We start from the raw sequence: 18,459 nt of genomic DNA on the forward strand, positions 1-18,459 counted from the left end.
ACCAGAAAGCCAGACGTGGTGCTGTGGCTCAAAGTGGTAGAGCGCTAAAGAATTCATGGACAGTGCCTAGGCCCTTAGTTCAAGCCCCACAACAAACTGAAAAAAATGTCTGGAGCAAATGGAGAAAGTTGGCCTGTGTATTAGTGGCTTTTCTTTCTCCTAAAAAATAAACTGTACCATATATATGCATATATATACACATATGTATACCATATGTACATATATACACACACATACACACACACTTTTTTTGCCAGTCTTGGGGCTTGAACTCAGGACCTGCGCATGTGCTATCTAAACCACAGTGCCACTTCTATATATGTGGTACTGAGGAATCGAACCTTTTGTGCATGTGAGGCAAGCACTCTACCACTAGGCCAAACTCCCAGCCCAACAGAGTACATTTTTTTTTTTTTTTGGCTAGTCTCAGGGTTTGAACTCAGGGCCTGAGCACTGTCCTTGGGCTTTCTCAAGACTAGAGTTCTACCTCTCGGGCCATAGCACCATTTCCAGCTTTTTCTATGTATGTGGTACCGAGGAATGGAACCTGGGTCTTCCTGCATGCTAGGCAAGCACTCTACCACTCGGCCAAACTCCTGGCTATACCATGTATATTTAAAGTACATGGTATTATGAGATACACACAGATATCAAAATATTACCATAGTAAATCACATTTACCATATTTAACATCTCACATAATTACTGTTTTTTTGTTTTCATATAAAAGTAGCATAAATATATTTAGCATAAATTTCATATCTCATTTTGTTGTGTGTGTGCCACACAATTTGAACTGGAATGTGAACTCAGGGCTTTTGCCTGGCTTTTATTTTTCTTCTCAAATCTAGTACTCTACCTCTTGAGCCACGTCTATACATCTGGCTTTTTGCTGGCCAGTGAGAGTCTCACAGAGTTTTCTACTCAGGCTGGCTTTAAACCACAATCCCCAAATCTCAGCATTCCAAGTAGCTAGGATTCCAGGCATAAGTACCAGTGGCCTGACTCATCGAATACAATTTTCTTACTTGAAGTTCTCATGTCTAAATCTCTATTCTTGACTACAACAAATGATCCTCTGGGGTCCCAGCCCCTAAAGAGGATGAGGCAGGAGAATGTCTGCAGACCAGGAATACAAGGCTGGCCTAGGCCACACAGAGAGACTCCCCCCAGCCCCCATTTCAGCCAGCCAACCAATCTCTAGACTTCTCCAACCCACACATCTGCTGCTTTATGTCCTCTGACCTACATCTTCTCATTTCTCCTCCCCTTTTCACTTCTAGCTACTGGTTTTTGTTTTGTTTTATCTTCTTCTTGTCCTTTCTCTGTACATTTGTCACCAGGATGTGACTTGGCTGACATATACAGGACCAGCTAGAGCAGTGGGTGGCAGCTCCTAGCTCTGCCATAATCCGTGTCGTTCATTGCTGTCTTTTAGGAACCCTCACACACCTTCCTCTTCCCTCCAGTTTTGGCTGCACAGCCTTTAAAAATAGTAATTTTAAAAAAGACAACCAGACATGCCAGAAATAACCAGTGGTTTAGCAAGGTTCTGAACAAATATGGTCATCTGGACAAGAAGGTTCTAAATTCAGTTTGAGACACATGCTTGACTGTAGGAAGTAAATGAAGTCCAAAAAAGTGGAGAAAAACACAGACTGCAGTTAATTTAAGAAAACCAAAGAATGCCTTTAGAAATGAGAGAAAGGAACAGCTGAACTTATTCAAACTGCTCTGGGTGAGTTACCCTGATGCACTGCTCTGCCCAGAGTTTGGGGACCCCTAAAACAAAGCACATTCAGGTAACATCAACACTGGGGTGAGACTGGTCTGGCTGAAATCCTCACTGTTTCTTTCTGGCTGTGTGACACAAGCAGGTCACCAAAGCGTCTAGTAACTCTGTTTTCCCATCTGCGACTTGGAACTAACCACTTTCCCATACTTGTGAAGAATAAGACAAAGTGAATAAAACTCTTACAGAAAGGAGAAGCCAGGTGTTGGTAGCTCACATTTGTAATCCTAGCTGAGATCTGAGGATCACAATTTGAAGCCAGTCTGGGCAAGAAAGTCTATTAGAGTCTTATCTTCAACTAATTATATATAAAAAAGCCAGAAGTGGAGTAGTGGCTCAAGTGGTAGAGCTCCAGCCTTGAGTGAAAAGTTAAGGGACCACACACAGGCCTAGAGTTCAAACTCCAGTACTGGCACTGAGAAAGAAGAAAAAAAAAGGAAGGGAAGAAGGGAGGAAAGAAGGAAGGGAGAGAAGAAGAGAGAGAGAAGGGGAGAGGGAGGAAGGGGCAGACCTTATGATACTGTCCTGTACTTTGGTTGTGGTAGTTCCAGGAGCGTAATCACCTGATAACAAGCAAATCACATATTTTACTTTGATCATGGTATTCGCAAGATGCACAGTATTCATAAACTGATTTGTTGAATTGAAACCCTTTGGTACAACTACTTAAAGATAATACAAATTGTATACTTTAAATGAGTACGTTGTATGCAAATGTAACTTAAAGCTCTTTTTAACTCCCCCCCCACACAAATTCTGGGGAGAGAGATGGCATGGGGCAAGTATTTGACTTGGCACATCTCTTTTCTCAGGGATGGGTTGAGGTGTGTGTCTTGTTTCCATGGCTGAGTCAAATCAGGAAAGGGAAGAGAGACTGGTTACTTGTTAATTGTCTCAGAGGTGAGATGGTGGGGTTGGTGGGAAGTCCAACTTGTTATGCCACACAAAATCCCAGACAGAACCTATGGGACATGGGATAAGAGGTCTTGATGGCATTTATGAGCCCGTCATTTAAAAAAAATTTCTGCAGGTATGGAACTTGAACACATAGCTTGTCTATTACTTAAGCCACAGATTCACTTCTGGGTTTTTGTGTTTAATTAAAGTTAAGAGTTTTAAAGACTTTCTTCCACTCTGGCTTTGAATCACAATCATTAGATCTCAGTCTTCTGTCTAAATAGCTAGGATGGTAGGTATGAGCCATTGGCACTATGCTCTGAGCTGTGTAAGTGTGTGTGTGTGTGTGTGTGTGTGTGTGTGTGTGATGATGATGATGGGTCTTAAACTCAGGGCTTGGGTGCTGTCCCTGAACTCTTGCTCAAGGCTAGCCCTCTCACACTTTGAGCCACAGTGCCACTTCTGCTTTGCTGTGGTTAACTGAAGATAGAGTCTCACAGACTTTCCAAGCTGGTTTTGAACCACCATCCTCAGATCTCAGCCTCCTGAGTAGCTAGGATTATAGGTGCAGGCCACCAGTGCCCAGCTTGAGCCTATCTTAACACTTAGTGGTACACAGCCTTCAAGTCTGTAGGTCTCCCTGCCTGGGCTTCCCGGGTCAATAGTTGTTCTTTCCCTTCTAACCACAGAAATGCGCTGAAAAGCCTCATTTGGAACCCAAAGCAGAGGCCAAAAGACACACACACACACACACACACACACACACACACACACACACACACACACACACACACACACCAAAGCCAAGAGAGCAGACGCAGTGAAGATGAGGTGAGCAAAGAACAGAAGTGGATACAGAGACAGTGACCAGGTGTACAGATTATTTTTTAAAGTACAGCTGCCAAGGAGGAAACATGGCCTGGAGGTAGACATATGAAGCTGCCCAAGGGAAAGCAGACCCAGCATGAAATCTGGGGCACACAGGCTTTAAGGAGCAAAGCATCAGGGTTTTTCTGTAATTAGGGCAGTAACCAATCACAATTAGATACTAAACACATTAGAGGTATGCCAGATATTTCCTGCTGCCTGGGCTAGAAGAAGATGTGTGGATTTGGACAGGAGAATGGAAGACTACGTGGCCAGACCCAGACAGGATTCCAGAGGAATCCAATACAACGCTAGAGGAAAAGCAAAACAGAGAAGAAAATAGTAGATAAAATATATCCTCACCCTTTAGGGCAGGAGCCAAGGCTTAAGGAAATCCAGGAACCATGTAAGGTAACTGTGACAAGTGGTACTCAGAAGGACTTGTAAGAGTAAGGCTCAGGAGACTCAAGAGAATTATTTTGTTTCCTCTTCTCTTCCTTCACTGGTATTGGAGCATGAACTGAGGGCCTCGCACTCTTGCTTAGCTTTGTGTGTGTTTGTGTGTGTGTGTGTGTGTGTGTGCATGCACATGCATGCATATGCGTGTGTGTTTGTGTGCACGCCAGTCCTGGGAATTGAACTCAGGTCTTGAATGTTGTCACTGAAATTCTTTCTCTCAAGCCTAATGTCTATTACTTGAGCCACAGCGCCACTTCCAGCGTCTTTTTTTTTGCCAGTCCTGGGGTGTGAACTCAGGGCCTGAGCACTGTCCTTGGGGTTTTCTCAAGGCTAGAGCTCTCCCACTGGAGCCGCAGCACCACTTCTGGCTTTTTTCTTTGGATGTGGTAACTGAGGAACTGAACCCAGGTCTTCATGCATGCTAGGCAGGTACTCTACCACTAGGCCAAACTCCCCGCCCACTTCCAGCTTTTTATAAATATTTTATTGGCGATAGAGTCTCATATGGGACAGGAATTTGGTCTAGTGGTAGACTGCCGGCACAGCATGCACAAAGACCAGGGTTCAATTCCTCGGTACCACATACATAGAAAAAGCCAGAAGTGGTGCTGTGGCTCAAGTGGTAAAGCTCTAGCCTCAAGAAAGCCCAAGGACAGTGCTCAGGCCCTGATAACAAGTACCAGTACTAGCAGAAAAAGAATAAAACGAAAGCAAACAGTCTCATGGACTTTCTTACCTGGGCTGGCTTTGGGTCCTCAGATCTCAGTCTCTTGAATAACTAGGATTTACAGCGGTGAGCTACCAGTGCCTGGCCTTTGCTTAGCTTTTAATTTTTTATTTATTTATTTTTTCTTGAATGACACATGGAGGTGCGACATAAGTGGATGACAATGTACCACTTGTGTCACACCTCCATTTCTGACTTTTGCCCATGATCCTCTGATCTCAGCTTCCTGAATATCTAGTTACAGGAATCAACAACTAGTGCCTGGATCTTCTCATACTTTTAAATAAACTCAAATCTTTTATATAAATCATCTCAGAAATAACAAAGCAAGCAATCTGGACCCTTGATCTTCATCCAGCTGTGTTTGTCTTTTCTGGTCTTCATCATGAACAGCAGGAGTATGAGTGGGAGTCCTGACCCTTCCTTCTCATTCTCACACCATGGTATGGCTAAGCAGCGCTCCTCACACACCTAACACTGAAAACACATGGCCACCAGAACTGCCTGTACACGGGAAAACCAGGGCACCCTTTAGCTGTCACCCCCTTGATTTTGTCAGGTTTTGAGATGATGGAGGACTTTTCTGGAAGTGTAAGTTTGTCTAACATGCAACATCTCTTTCCAACTTCTTTGCTACCTCTTCATCTTCTGCCTTGCTGTGACCTTAGGGTTAGGCTTTGTCTGGCAGCACTTAGGGTCTTACCAAATGACAGGATGTGAATGATTAAGCAGATATCAAGGGCCAGTTAGTATGCATCACAAATATTACTGAGATGGGTGGTATGGGCTCTCACCTGTAATCCCTGTTACTTGGGTAGCTGGAATCTGAGGACAGTAGTTCAAAGCCAGCTTGGGAAAACAAATCTGAGAGACTTTATCTCCAATTAAATAGCCAGAGTGGACGTACGACTTGATCAAAAAAGCCAGGTGAGAGCATGAGGCTGGGAGTTCAAGCCCCAGTTTGTATATAGGTATGTATGCAATATATTATATGTATATATACATTATATAATTTAATTATACACATATAATATATTCCAACCCCAGATATGAACAACACCAAGCCTTTAGCTTCCCCTCCAAAATGACTTTTCTCTCCAGTTTGAAGCAGTACCCTATATAAAAGCAGCTTTCTCTATAGAAAAATAAATTTACGTCCCTAAACATGGACAAAATAAATGTGCAAAGGGAAGTGAAATATTTGGTGATGATATGCTTGTAATGACACACATTTCTCATAGTGACACATCTACTTTAAATGTTAAATCTACAGGGTAACGAACACTAACGGTCTATGTACCCAGCCAAGTGTAGAAGCCAGAACTCCTGCCCAGCAGCTGAAAGCTCTAGCAAGTCTGCACTGCAGAGAGAAAATAAACATCATTTCAAACACACAAAACCTGCATTTAGCTCTCATTCTACTGGGGCCAGTAAACAACCCATTTGGCTGGCAGGCATGACTCACGAAATGGTGTGACTTCAACAGAGAACATTAGCAATCTCAGAGTGAGGCTGAGTGCCGGGGTCCACTGCTCAAATGGCCCTTCTACCACTTGTCCTTGACTGCAACTCTTTATTATAGGTACACCCACACAGGTTTTAGAAGATTTTGCAACAATCTGATCGGAAAATGTTTTGTCTATTCACCTTAACAAAAATTGTGCTCATATTTAAAATCTGCTTTAGTTCTGTAATAATTCATTTTTATTGCATTTTATTAAAGTATCAGCCTGCCAATGACTGAACAATATTGTAATATTGGAGAGTAAATATTGTAAACTTGGAGAGTAATGGAATAGACAACCAACTAGTTATTTAAAAGATATTCTAAGTTATGGTGGTGCATGCCTGTAATCTCAACTGAAGGATTTTCTTTCTTTTTATTTCCTGTTTTTCTTTTTTGTAGTTTAAGGCTATTCAGGGTTACATATTGATCTCAAGGAAACAGATAAAAGATCTTCTAAAAGTGAAGAAGATATCAATCAAAGAATGACAAAGACTCACTTTCTTTCTCTCTCTCTTTCTCTCTCTCTCTCTCTATATATATATATATAATATAAATATATATATATATATATATATATATATATATATTGCCAGTCCTAGGACTTGAACTCAGTGTCTGGGCACTGTTCCTGAGTTTCTTTTTCTTTTTCTTTTTTGTTCAAGGCTAGCATTCTACCAGTTGAGCCACAGCACCACTTCTGGCTTTTTCTGTTTATGTCATACTAAGGAATGAATCCAGGGCTTCATGAATGCTAGGCAAGCACTCTACCACTGAGTCACATTCTGAGTGCCCCAAGAATATTTTTACCTCATTTTTTGTGGTGATGGGGATGGGCCCCAGGGCCTTGTATTTATGAAGTGCTCTACCACTGAGCAATACTGTCAGCCTTGGAAAGAATATTTTCAACACATTAATTATAAATAGTTTATATAAAAATTATTTTTTTGCCAGTCCTGGGCCATAAACTCAGGACCTGAGCACTATCCTTGGGCTTTCTCAAGGCTAGCTTTCTACCACTGGCACCACAGCACCATTTCCAGCTTTTTTCTATATATGTGATACCAAGGAATCAAACCTGGGTCTTCGTGCATGCTAGGCAAGCACTCTACCACTAGGCCAAACTCCAGGCCCTATATAAAAATTATTCTACAGGATATAATTAGCCAATGTCATTAGAAAAATAGGCAAACTATTTCATTTGTTTATTATCAGTTACTACTGTAACGGCAATCACCATGCCAACAGTCACCAGATGGCAAAGCCTAAAGGTTGCTGAGCGTCTGAACCAAACTTCCGGATATAGCTAGAGGGAGAGTAAATGGATCAAACTAGCAAAGGGAACCCTTGCAGCTCAGAAAACCCATTGAAGCCCAGACACATGCTTCCTTACATAGCAACGCATGAAGAAACGCTCAGAGACACCAGGCAGTGTGACTCCTGACAATCCCCAAGTGAGAACAAACCAATGTCCCCAAACAGCAATGGCGGCACAGAGATGTATTTACACTGTGGACAGTAAGTAAGTGACTCCCACATGTGGCTCTGAGAAGGTCCCAGCTGGGAAGAACGCAACATGGTAGTCAAGGTGGGTAGTTTTTCTTCATGGCATAGCCCTCGTGGCTACTCATATGGCTGTCTAGGACTTATGCTTTCTTGTCCCATCTTCCCCCATGATTGTTATGAAGCAGGCAGGACTCCCACGAATGAGTCTGGACCCATGGGGTCTAGGACACTGCCAGAAGGCCAAGGTCTCTATGGCAACCTGAAGTATAATAGCATGTCCCTATAGGGTCAGGCTTGGATACCAGAATCACCACACTCAGAGGCTTCTTTTTGTGTTCATGACAGCCCACCCAGCCCAGTGTAGCTGTCAGGCACATTTATCAGAAGTGATGTTTAGCCAGCCACTGGTGCCTCATGCCTGTAATTCTAGCTACTCAAGGGCCTGAGTTCTGAGGATCATGGTTCAAAGTTGGCCTGGATAGAAAAGTCCATAGCACTGTTTTTTTTTTTTTGTTTGTTTGTTTGTTTTGTGGGTCATGGGGCTTGAACTCAGGGCCTGGGAGCTGTCCCTGAACCTCTCTGTGCTCAAGTATAGCACTCTACCACTTGAGCCACAGCACCACTTATTGGAGATAAGAGCCTTACAGACCTTTCTGCTCTTGGCTGACTGAACCACAATCCTCACATCTCAGCCTCCTGAGTAGCTAGGATTTTAGGTGTGAGCCACTTAGTGCCCAGCCATAAAGATTCTTTTTTTTTTTTTTTTTGCCAGTCCTGGGCTTGTGCTCAGGGCCTGAGCACTGTCCTTGGGTTTTCTCAAGGCTAGAGCTCTACCACTTGAGCCACAGCACCACTTCTGGCTTTTTTCTATGTATGTGGTACCAAGGAATCGAACCCCGGTCTTCATGCATGCTAGGCAAGCACTTTAACCACTAGGCAAAACTCCGGGCCCCCAGCCATAAGATTCTTATCTCTAATTAACCAACAGAAAACCAGAAATGGAGCTGTGGTTCAAAGTGGTAGAGCCCTCACCTTGAGTGAAAAAGCTCAGGGACACTGTCCAGTCTCCTGACTTATCAAGCTCCATGACTGACAGAAATAGTATAATAAATAAATAAATAAGATGAAATTGAAAAGATAAAACAAAAACAAACAAAAAAAAAACAATTGATATTCCACTTTGACCAACTTGCCCAGAGAAATAAACAAGACAGGCCACCCAGGCTCAAGCCCTTAGAGAAGAAGGGAAACTTTTTTTTTTTTTTTTTTTTGCCAGTCCTGGGCTTTGGCTCAGGGCCTGAGCACTGTCCTTGGACTTTCTCAAGGCTAGAGCTCTACCACTTGAGCCTCAGCACCACTTCCAGCTTTTTTCTATGTATGTGGTACCAAGGAATCGAACCCGGGTCTTCATGCATGCTAGACGAGCACTTTAACCACTAGGCCAAACTCCCAGCCCAAAGGGAAACTTTTGCTAACCCTTTCTTCCCAGCCAGGAAGATGCAAGGCTCAGTGGCAGGGACCCCAAGTAAGGGTGCTGCGAGGTCCAGAGCTCAGCACAGGCCAATCTGAAAGCCTCTGGAGGGTAGCATAGGCAAGAGGAGGTCATTGCATGCCCTGCATGGCTCTGTATAGGCACAGGAGATGACCCCGAGGCACTCACCTTTTCCACAAGCCTGCACCAGGCCGTACCACTCCCCACAGCTGTTGCACATCAAGGTGAAGGCAGGCTCTGGATGGCCAGCGATGGGGCCTGGGGCACACACATACAGGAGCTCATCCCCCATCTCCAAGCCTGTGCGGCCTTGCAGGATGGTGTGTGGGAAGGATGGCGGGTCTCCACAGGGTCTCTCTGAAGAAGAAGAACTGCAGTCAGCATTTCTAAACTACACAGAACTTTTTCAGTCTGAGGGCTATCTATCTATCTATCTGGGTTGTACCAGTTATATGGTGGGAAGATTCATCTCCTCCATCACACTTGCTGTACCCTTTCATCTTACAAATGAATGTCTCCCACGGGTTTCCTTGTTCTCGTTTCCATAGTTGTGAATAGTCTGTTTTGACAGTATTCTATCTTTTTCTTTTCTTTTCTTTTTGTGGGTCATGGAGCTTGAACTCTGGGCCTGAGCGCTGTCCCTGAGCTCTTCAGCTCAAGGGTACCACCCTACCCTTTAGTTAAGCCCCACTTCCCATCTTCTAGAGGTTAATTGGAGATAAGAGTCTCAGATCCTTTTTTTGCCAGTTGACTTTGAACCTTGATCCTCAGATCTCAGCCTCCTGAGTAGCTAGGATTACAGGCATGAGCCATTGCATGCACCTGGCTTATTCTATCTCTTTTGTGTGTGTGTGTGTGGGGGGGGATCTTGATCTCAGGGCCTGCGTGCTGTTCCTGAGCTTTTTCCATTCAATGCTAGTGCTCTGCCACTCTAAGCCACAGGGCCACTTCCCATTTTCTGCCTTGTCTTGCTTTGAATTAGGGTTCTCAGATTAGTCTCCTGAATAGCTAGGATTACAAGCATCCAGCAATTCTACCTTCCTTATCCTCTCCTAGGCACATTTCCACTCCTACTAATCCAGGGTCTATTTATCTTCCCTCCCATCCCCCATCAGCTTTTATTGTATCTCTGTGGTGCTCTCATATAAATGCCACATGGTACACAGTTATTCATCCTCTTTCTTTTTCCATCCCCACCTCTCCTTCTTTTTTAGCTTGATTTATGATTTATGTTTAACCATTTGAGACCCTGTGTGCATGCATTACTATATTTGTATACATGTTCCTGGATGTGAATGTCTTCCAAGTCTAGTTTCCATATATAAGTGAAAATATATATATTTTTGCTTTGCGAGTTTGGCTTGTCCTGTTCAGTAGGATGTCTTCCCTTTGCAACCATATTCATGCAAATGCTATGATTTCATTTTCCTTTATAGCTGTGTAATACTATAACATATGTATATACATATATAAGATCTGCAAAGTATTTTTAACATAGTGTGGGTAAAGCCTATGTTTCATTGATTACTTCCTATTTATTTTTACATATGTGTATATATGTATTTATATATATATGTATGTTTGTATGCATGCATGTATGTATTTGTGCTGGTCCTGGGGCTTAAACTTAGGGCCTGGGTAATGTCCTTGAGTTTTTACACTCAAGGCTACCACTCTACCATTTGAGTGACAGCTCTGCTTCCAGCTTCTTCTGAGTGGTTTACCGGAGATAAGAGTCTTACCAACTTCAGATCTCAGCCTTCTAAGTAGCTAAGATTATAGGTGTGAGCCATCAGTGCCCAGCCATTTTTGGCTTTTTGGTAGTTTATTGGAGATAGGAATCACAGACTTTCCTGTCAAGGCTGTTTTCCAACAATCATCCTCAGATCTCAGCCTCCTGAGTAGCTAGGACTACAGGCGTGAGCCTTCAGTGCCCAAATTGTAGTCATTTTTTTAACAAATAAGAAAAATAATTTTTGAGATTTCGTCTTTTAATTTTATGTTACTTTCCTGAAGAAATATACAAATTACCTAAGAAGCACATTGCCTAAAAAGAGGTATGCTAAGAAGAATAAAAACAGAAAATAGAATTGGTGCTGTATGCTACCCCAATTGACTGGTGATTTGTAGTTCTGGGAAGACTTTCCCAAAGGCATTCATCACTGTGCACATTCTAAGAAACTAAAGAGAGAGGATTTATGGCTTATATGTGTTATGTATTATATATACATACATACATACATACATACATGTAACACATATATTTTAGGAAGACAGCACAGAATGACTGTCTTCATTTCAACTCAAACCACCTTGGGCACCGGGCATAGCAGTACACAGCTGTAATCCCAGGACTAGAGAGTCTAAAGTGGGAAGATTATGTATCCGAGAGTATACATCATGAGACCCTGTCTTAACACAAACAAACAAACTCACACCTTGCTTGTATTTTATCTATATGGCATGTAGGGACAAGTAGTTATCCTAAAGTTGACACAATTTAGGGACACTTGTTTTGGTGTTGGGTTTGGGGCTTGAACTCAGGGCCTGGGAGCTATTCCTGAGCTCTTTGGCTCAAGGCTGGCACTCTACCACTTGAGCCACCATGCCACTCCAGGCTTTTTCTGTGTATGTGGTAGTGAGGAATTGAACCTAGGGCTTCATGCATGCAAGGCAAACACTCTACAACTTAGCGACCATGAGATTCTTTTTTTTTTTTTGTCAGTCCTGGGGCTTGAACTTAGGGACTGAGCACTGTCCTTGGACTTTCCTCAAGGCTACAGCTCTACCAATTAAGCCACAGTACCACGTCTGGCATGTTCTATGTATGTGGTTCCAAGGAATCGAACCTGGGTCTTCGTGCATGCTAGGCAAGCACTCTACCATTAGGCCAAACTCCTGGTCTCCTACATGAGTTTTTTTTTTATCCCCAATTACTCACTAGAATACTGAAAGTGGAGCTGTGGCTCAAAGTAGTATAGCACTAGCCTTAAGCAGAAAAGTACAGGGATATCGCCCAGGCCCTGAGTTCAAGCCCCATACCAGGGGAAAAAAAATCCATCTCACACAGCTCTATCTACTGAACAAAGCACCAATTCTATGGAAAGAAAAAAACAGGTGAACAGTTTTGAAAGTAGATAAGAGGAACCTCAGAACAAATTCACACCCCTTCCTACTCAGGAATTCTCTGTCAGAGTAAATTTCCTGGTTGAAAGAGGGGTGCAGAATCTGGCTCAGGAAAACCGCAACAACACCCCTGAGAGTCTGGCAATGCAGGCGTATGTTTGTGGACCTCACAAACATTTCCCATTGGGTCAGGAGCTCTAGGACAAAGGCTCCTTGCATGAACAAGACTAAATGAATGTGTGCCCCAAATGCCATTCTTATCCAGGTGCAATTGTAAGTAATTTCTTTCCCTTTCCTTTCCATCTTGAACCTCACAAGGAAGTGGAAAAAACAACAACAACAAACAAACCAAAAGAAAACACCTGGCAACTATATACCTGAAGCTTCTTCTCCTCAGGGAATTAGGTGCTTGTAAGCTCACTTATCTTAACCGATTCCAATTTTTCTGATGGATTTCTCAGGCCTTAGAACTGAGTTGTATCTATTATTTTCTCTTCTAGGGAGAGAAGGTTTTATTTTTGTTGTTGTTGTTTTGCTTTTATTGGTCCTGGGGCTTGAAGTCTGGGCCTGGGCACTGTCCCTGAGCTCCTTAGCTCAAGGCTAGTGCTCTACTACTTGAGTCACAGTGCCGCTTCTGAAGAGAAGATTTTTTAAAATTAAAAACTCTCATTTATCCAACAAATATTGTAACAGGTGCTTAAAAACTGCTTTTGCTGGGATTTTTATTTGTGCCCAGAATTGGATTGCAAACAAGACAAAAAGTTCACCATCCCAGCTTTTTCCATGTTGTATCTCAGAGCCACTCTTTCCTGAAGTCACTTTAAAGCCATCTTAGATGTGAGGAAGAGACCGGAGACCAGCCCACTTGAACGGCTTATTATTGTCTTTTTGTTTTTGGCTTGAACTCAGGGCTTGAGCATTGTCCTTGAACTTTTCTCAAGGCTAGCACCTTGAGCCACAGCGTCACTTCTGGCTTTTTCTGTGTATGTGGTACCAAGGAATTGAACCCAGGGCTTCTTGGAAACCCAGGAGTTTGGACCTGGAGTCTAAATCTCCGGTTTCAACATGTACTAATAAACACAATCTGTTTAACTTTTGTTGTGGGTGTTCTGATCCTTGGGCTTGTACTCAAGGCTTGGGCACTGTGTTTAATTTTGTTATTGTTGTTTAACCTCTTTTCTTTTTTACTTTTTTATTTTTGCCAGTCCTGGGGCTTGAACTCAGGGCCTGGGCACTGTGCTTGATCATCATCATCTTTTCCTTCTCCTTCTTCATTTTTTATTTTGTTGTTGGTCATGGGACTTGAACTCTCAGCCTGGGCATTGTCCCTGGGTTCTTCAGCTCAAGGCCTTACCTCTTGAGCCACAGTGCCATTTCCGGGTTTCTGGTAGTTAATTGGAGATAAGAATCTCATGGACTCTTATGGACCCAGGCTGGCTTTGAACCTTGATCCTCAGATTTCAGCCTCCTGAGTAGCTGGGATTACAGGCATGAGCCACTGTGCCTGGCTTCTTAATCTTCTTTTGCTCAAAGCTAGCACTCTATCACTTGAGCCATAGCACCACTTCCAAGCCTTTTCTGTTTATGTGGTACTGAGTAATTGAACACAGGGCTTCATGCATGCTAGGCAAGCACTCTACTACTAAGTCACATACCCAGAACTCATTTTTTTTTGCCAGTCCTAGAGCTTGAACTCAGGGCCTGAGCACTGTCCTTGAGCTTTCTCAAGGCTACCACTTGAGCCATAGTACCACTTCCAGCTTTTTCTGTAAACGCAATACTGAGGAATCAAACATAGGTCTTCATGCATGCCAGGCAAGCACTCTACCATTAGTTCAAATTTCCAGCCCAGGACTCATTTTCTTAAAAAAAAAATTTCAAAGGTTACATTTATTGCCAATCAGAGCTTCTTCTATTTTCCTTTGGCAGACCAGGAACTTGAACTCAGGACTTTGCACTTGCTTGGTATGTGTTCTACCACTTGAGCCATATCCCCAGTCCCAAGCAGAGCTTCTGATAAGCAGTGTTCTCACAAATGGCTTAGAACTCATACAGAGATCGATGAGACTGTGATTTTGGGAAACTATCAGATCTCCATTCTAACCTTTGAAATTCAAAGAAGAGCTTGAGTTTGCCTTCAGTATTCACAAACCAAAGTTGATGTGGAAATTCTTTTCTTCTTTTTTTTTTTTGTGGGTCATGGCACTTGAACTTGGGACCTATGTGCTGTCTTTGAGCTCTTTCTTGCTCAAGCCTAGTGCTCTAACACTTTAAGCCACAGTACTACTTGCAGTTTTCTGGTGGTTAACTAGAGGCAACAGCCTCATACACTTTCCTGCCCAGGCTGGCTTTGAACCTTGATCCTCAGATCTCAGCCTCCTGAGTAGCTAGGATTACAGGCATGAGCCACCAAGTCAGGCTGCTCTTAAATTTTCCTTTTCCTTCCTTTTTCTTTTTTCTTTTTTTTTTTTTTTTGGTTTGCCATTCCTGGGGTTGGGCTCAGGGCCTGAGCACTGTCCTTGGGTTTTTTTCTCAAGGCTAGAGCTTTACCACTTGAACCACAGCACCATTTCTAGCTTTTTTCTATGTATGTGGTACCGAGGAATCGAACCCTGGTCTTCATGGATGCTAAGCAAGCACTCTACCACTAAGCCAAACTCCGGCCCCAAGGTATAGCCCAGGCTGGTCTCGAACTCATGATCCTCCTGTCTCATCCTCCTCACTGATTAACGTTATGCACTACAGCCAGCATGCTCTTAAATTTTCTATGGAATGCTTCTCAAACGGGCTTGCATAGCAATATTCCCTGGAGGACTTACAGAGACATGTCTTGCTGTGCTTTTCTTAAAGCAAAGACAGTCAATGCAGGATGTGTGGCTATAGTTGAATGCTGCCTGGGCCAAAAAAAAAAAAAAAAAAGGCAAACAGAAGGGCTCACCTCAAATGCCACTGGTTCAGGAAGTCTCTGAAAAACCACCTTCTCTTTGGTGTCATGGAAACACCTTCATTTCCTGCCTATTATGATGCACTGTTAACTGGAGGGAGAGGATGAGTCCTGCCTTTCTGTCTGTTTCATAGGGGAGCACTGGGTGTTGTATAGCTCTGGACAAATATGGACAAATATGGACACCCACTGGGTGGTAGTGAGCTCAGTCTCTGACCTTTCCTGGGTTCATCTTGCACTAAATATGCTCTATTAGCTATCCCCAAAATGGAGATTTAGTCCCAATCTCACGATGGCAACAGGAGAATCTTGATGATATAAAGTAAGGGAAGCAGTCCATTACTGTTTTCGTGTGTGAGTGCTGTCCTTGAGCTTTTTGGCTCAAGGCTAACCCTCTACCACTTACAGCACAGCTCTACTTCTGGCTTTTTGGTGATTAATTGGAAATAAGAATCTCACAGACTTTCCTGCCCGGACTGACTTCCAACACAATCCTTAGATCTGAGCCTCCTGAGGAGCTGAGATTACCAATGTGACCACTGGTGCCCAGTCTTTATTCTTGTTTCGGAGGGAAATAAGGTGGCTATCAAATACTCAGGGGAAAGGGAAACAGTATCAAGAAAGTGAGGAGAGCTGTGGGGAAGGGAGGCCAGGCCAGCCCTGCTTTTGCTGGGAGAAACAGAAGCCCGGTGGACACCCTGAAGTGCCACGGACTGAAGGAGAAAAAAAACTGAAAACCTCCAGACCCCAAAGCCACTGACCCCACAGACCTGCTGCAAAGAGAAGCAAAGCCAAAACCTCAAGCTGGAGGTGGCTTGTTTCATCAGTGTTCAGTTGGTTAAAAATAACTTCACTTATTAGTTTAAGTGAGATCACCACAGGGCTGGAAATTCACTGACGGAGAAACACAAACACTGGAAAGGAAAGAAGAAAAGTTGACACTGCCGATGAACGAATGTACTTGAATAAAGCAATGCAGGAGTTGCAGCTGGAACATTGCTGGGCCCCATTTTCCCTCTAGGCTCCTCATGAGGCATTGGAGTTAGAATTCTTCAGTCTTTCTCCTGATGGGGGAAGCAGCAGGCCAGGGAGGAGGGCTGTGGCCCCTCCTGGGTGAGGACTCTTCTGACACTGCACTGGATGTCCCAGCCTGAACCTCACTTCTCAGTAAATAGTTGTCTTTGGGGGCTGTGCCACCCACAAAAGTCCCACTGAGGAAATGCAGCTATGGGGAGCTGGTGGCTCATGCCTATAACCCAGCTACTCAGGAGGCTGAGATTTGAAGACTATGGTTAAAAGCCAGCCTGGACAGGAGGGTCCATGAGATGCTTATCTCCAATAAACCACCAGAAGACTGGAAGTGGTTTGAGCACTAGCCTTGAGTAAAAGAGCATAGGGGCAATGCCCAGGTCCCAAATTCAACCCCACGATCAACACAAAAAAAAGTGGAGGTGGGGAGGAGTACTTGGGGAACATGTTCCTTTCTGAGAAGAGAGAGATGTGGATAAACTTCTCTCTTTCTGAATGAATCCATCCTGCTTGTCTAGACAGACCCAGAAAAGAAGAGAGGCATTCCCAAGTGTCCTGCCTTACCGACTTAACACTTCCTGACTAGGACCAAAACTCCAGTGCTCCCTGCCCCCACATGAGTCTCCAGTGCTCCACCTGACCCGGCAAGGCTCAGGCAATCCGCCCTTTATGTTAGATGGGCAGCCAGTGTTCACGTGCACACACACAGATCCATGGGTGACTGCCAGCATCAAAAACTGTCTTTCCTTTCTCTGCTTCTCAAACATATACGGGCTGTGCTTCTGGGCATTGAGGACCTGCCTGCACTGTACCCTCCAATTTTGCATCCCATGTTGACTTTCTAGCCCTCAGAAGATTTTTTGTTTATTTTGGTGGTAGTTTTAGAGCTTCAACTCAGGGCCTTGCACTTTGCTAGGCAGAGGCTCTACTACTTGAGCCATACTTCCAGTACCTTTTTGCACGGTTCTTTTCAAGGTAGGGTCTAGCTTTTTTTTGCCCATGCCATCCTAGGCTTCCATCATTTTACTTGTGCTGCCATGTGTCACTGAGGAAGACAGATGCCCCACAAGTGCTCAACCAGCGTTCTCCCATAGCTGAGGTACAGATGGGTACCTCCCCCCTTAGTCATTGCTTGAGAGCTTTTGCCCACGCTGCCCTTAAATCTAGATCTCCTGATCACTACCTCCCAAGTAGCTAGGATTAGTCTTGAGCCACTATATTCAGCTTGGACAGTTTGTCTGTATCAGCTATTATTATTGTTTTATAAGGACTGTGTAGCCCAAATGGACTTGAACTGTCAATCCTTTGCTTTTAGCCATCCAAATGTTGGGATTACAGGTACCCATCACCATGCCCTACTTAAGTGTTAAGTTTTTATATAATGTGAAAGTTACAGATATATCGTAAGAATAAAAACTTCTTATACTCTTTATTCAGGTTCACCCTTATATTCTTCTTGCTCCAATTTCTCGATCTCCTTTTCCCTCTCCATACATATTCATATATGTATACACATATGTATATACACATGTGTATACATATATATGTACTAGTATATGGATCCACAGCTCTTCATTCTTCTCTGAGCCATTTGAGAGTAAATTGTGGATGGGACCTATGCCCCTAAAAGTCTTCCATGCTTTCCTAAGAACAAAGATATTTTCCCATGTAGAAAATTCAGTACAGGGCCAGGAGTTTGGCCTAGTGGTAGAGTGCTTGCCTAGCATGCACGAAGACCCAGGTTCAATTCCTCGGTACCACATATATAGCAAAAAGCCAGAAGTGGTGCTGTGGCTCAAGTGGTAGAGCCCTATCCTTGAGAAAATCCAGGGACAGTGCTCAGGCCCTGAGCTCATGCCCAGGACTGGCAAAAAAAAAAAAAGAAAATTCAGTACAGTTATGAAAACTGGAAAATTTAAATATCGGTATCATACTATGATTTAATTCATCATCCATGTTTCAATTTCATCAAATAATAGCTATTTTTTCCAGTCTAGGAAACAATCTAATATCATAAATTGCATATTGTTGTCAAGTCTCTTTGTATTTTATACTAGAACAGCTGCTTAGCCTTTCTTTTTTAAAGTAATATTCATTTTTATTTTTAGTTTGCCAG

General features: G+C 43.3%; 1 protein-coding gene across 1 annotated transcript in view; it reads right to left on the reverse strand.

The window, feature by feature from the left end:
* Positions 1 to 18,459, reverse strand: part of Susd5 (sushi domain containing 5) — a 34,476-nt gene that overhangs the window by 11,734 nt on the left and 4,283 nt on the right. Inside the window, exon 2 of the mRNA XM_090352751.1 lies at positions 9,413 to 9,601. Coding sequence (XP_090208877.1) covers positions 9,413 to 9,536 — 124 coding nt within the window. The 5' untranslated portion in view covers positions 9,537 to 9,601. The remainder of the gene's footprint in view (positions 1 to 9,412; positions 9,602 to 18,459) is intronic.

Source organism: Megascapheus bottae, chromosome 18 (assembly GCF_031878675.1).
Source record: "Megascapheus bottae isolate mThoBot1 chromosome 18, mThoBot2.hap1, whole genome shotgun sequence".
NCBI classification, from domain to species: domain Eukaryota; kingdom Metazoa; phylum Chordata; class Mammalia; order Rodentia; family Geomyidae; genus Megascapheus; species Megascapheus bottae.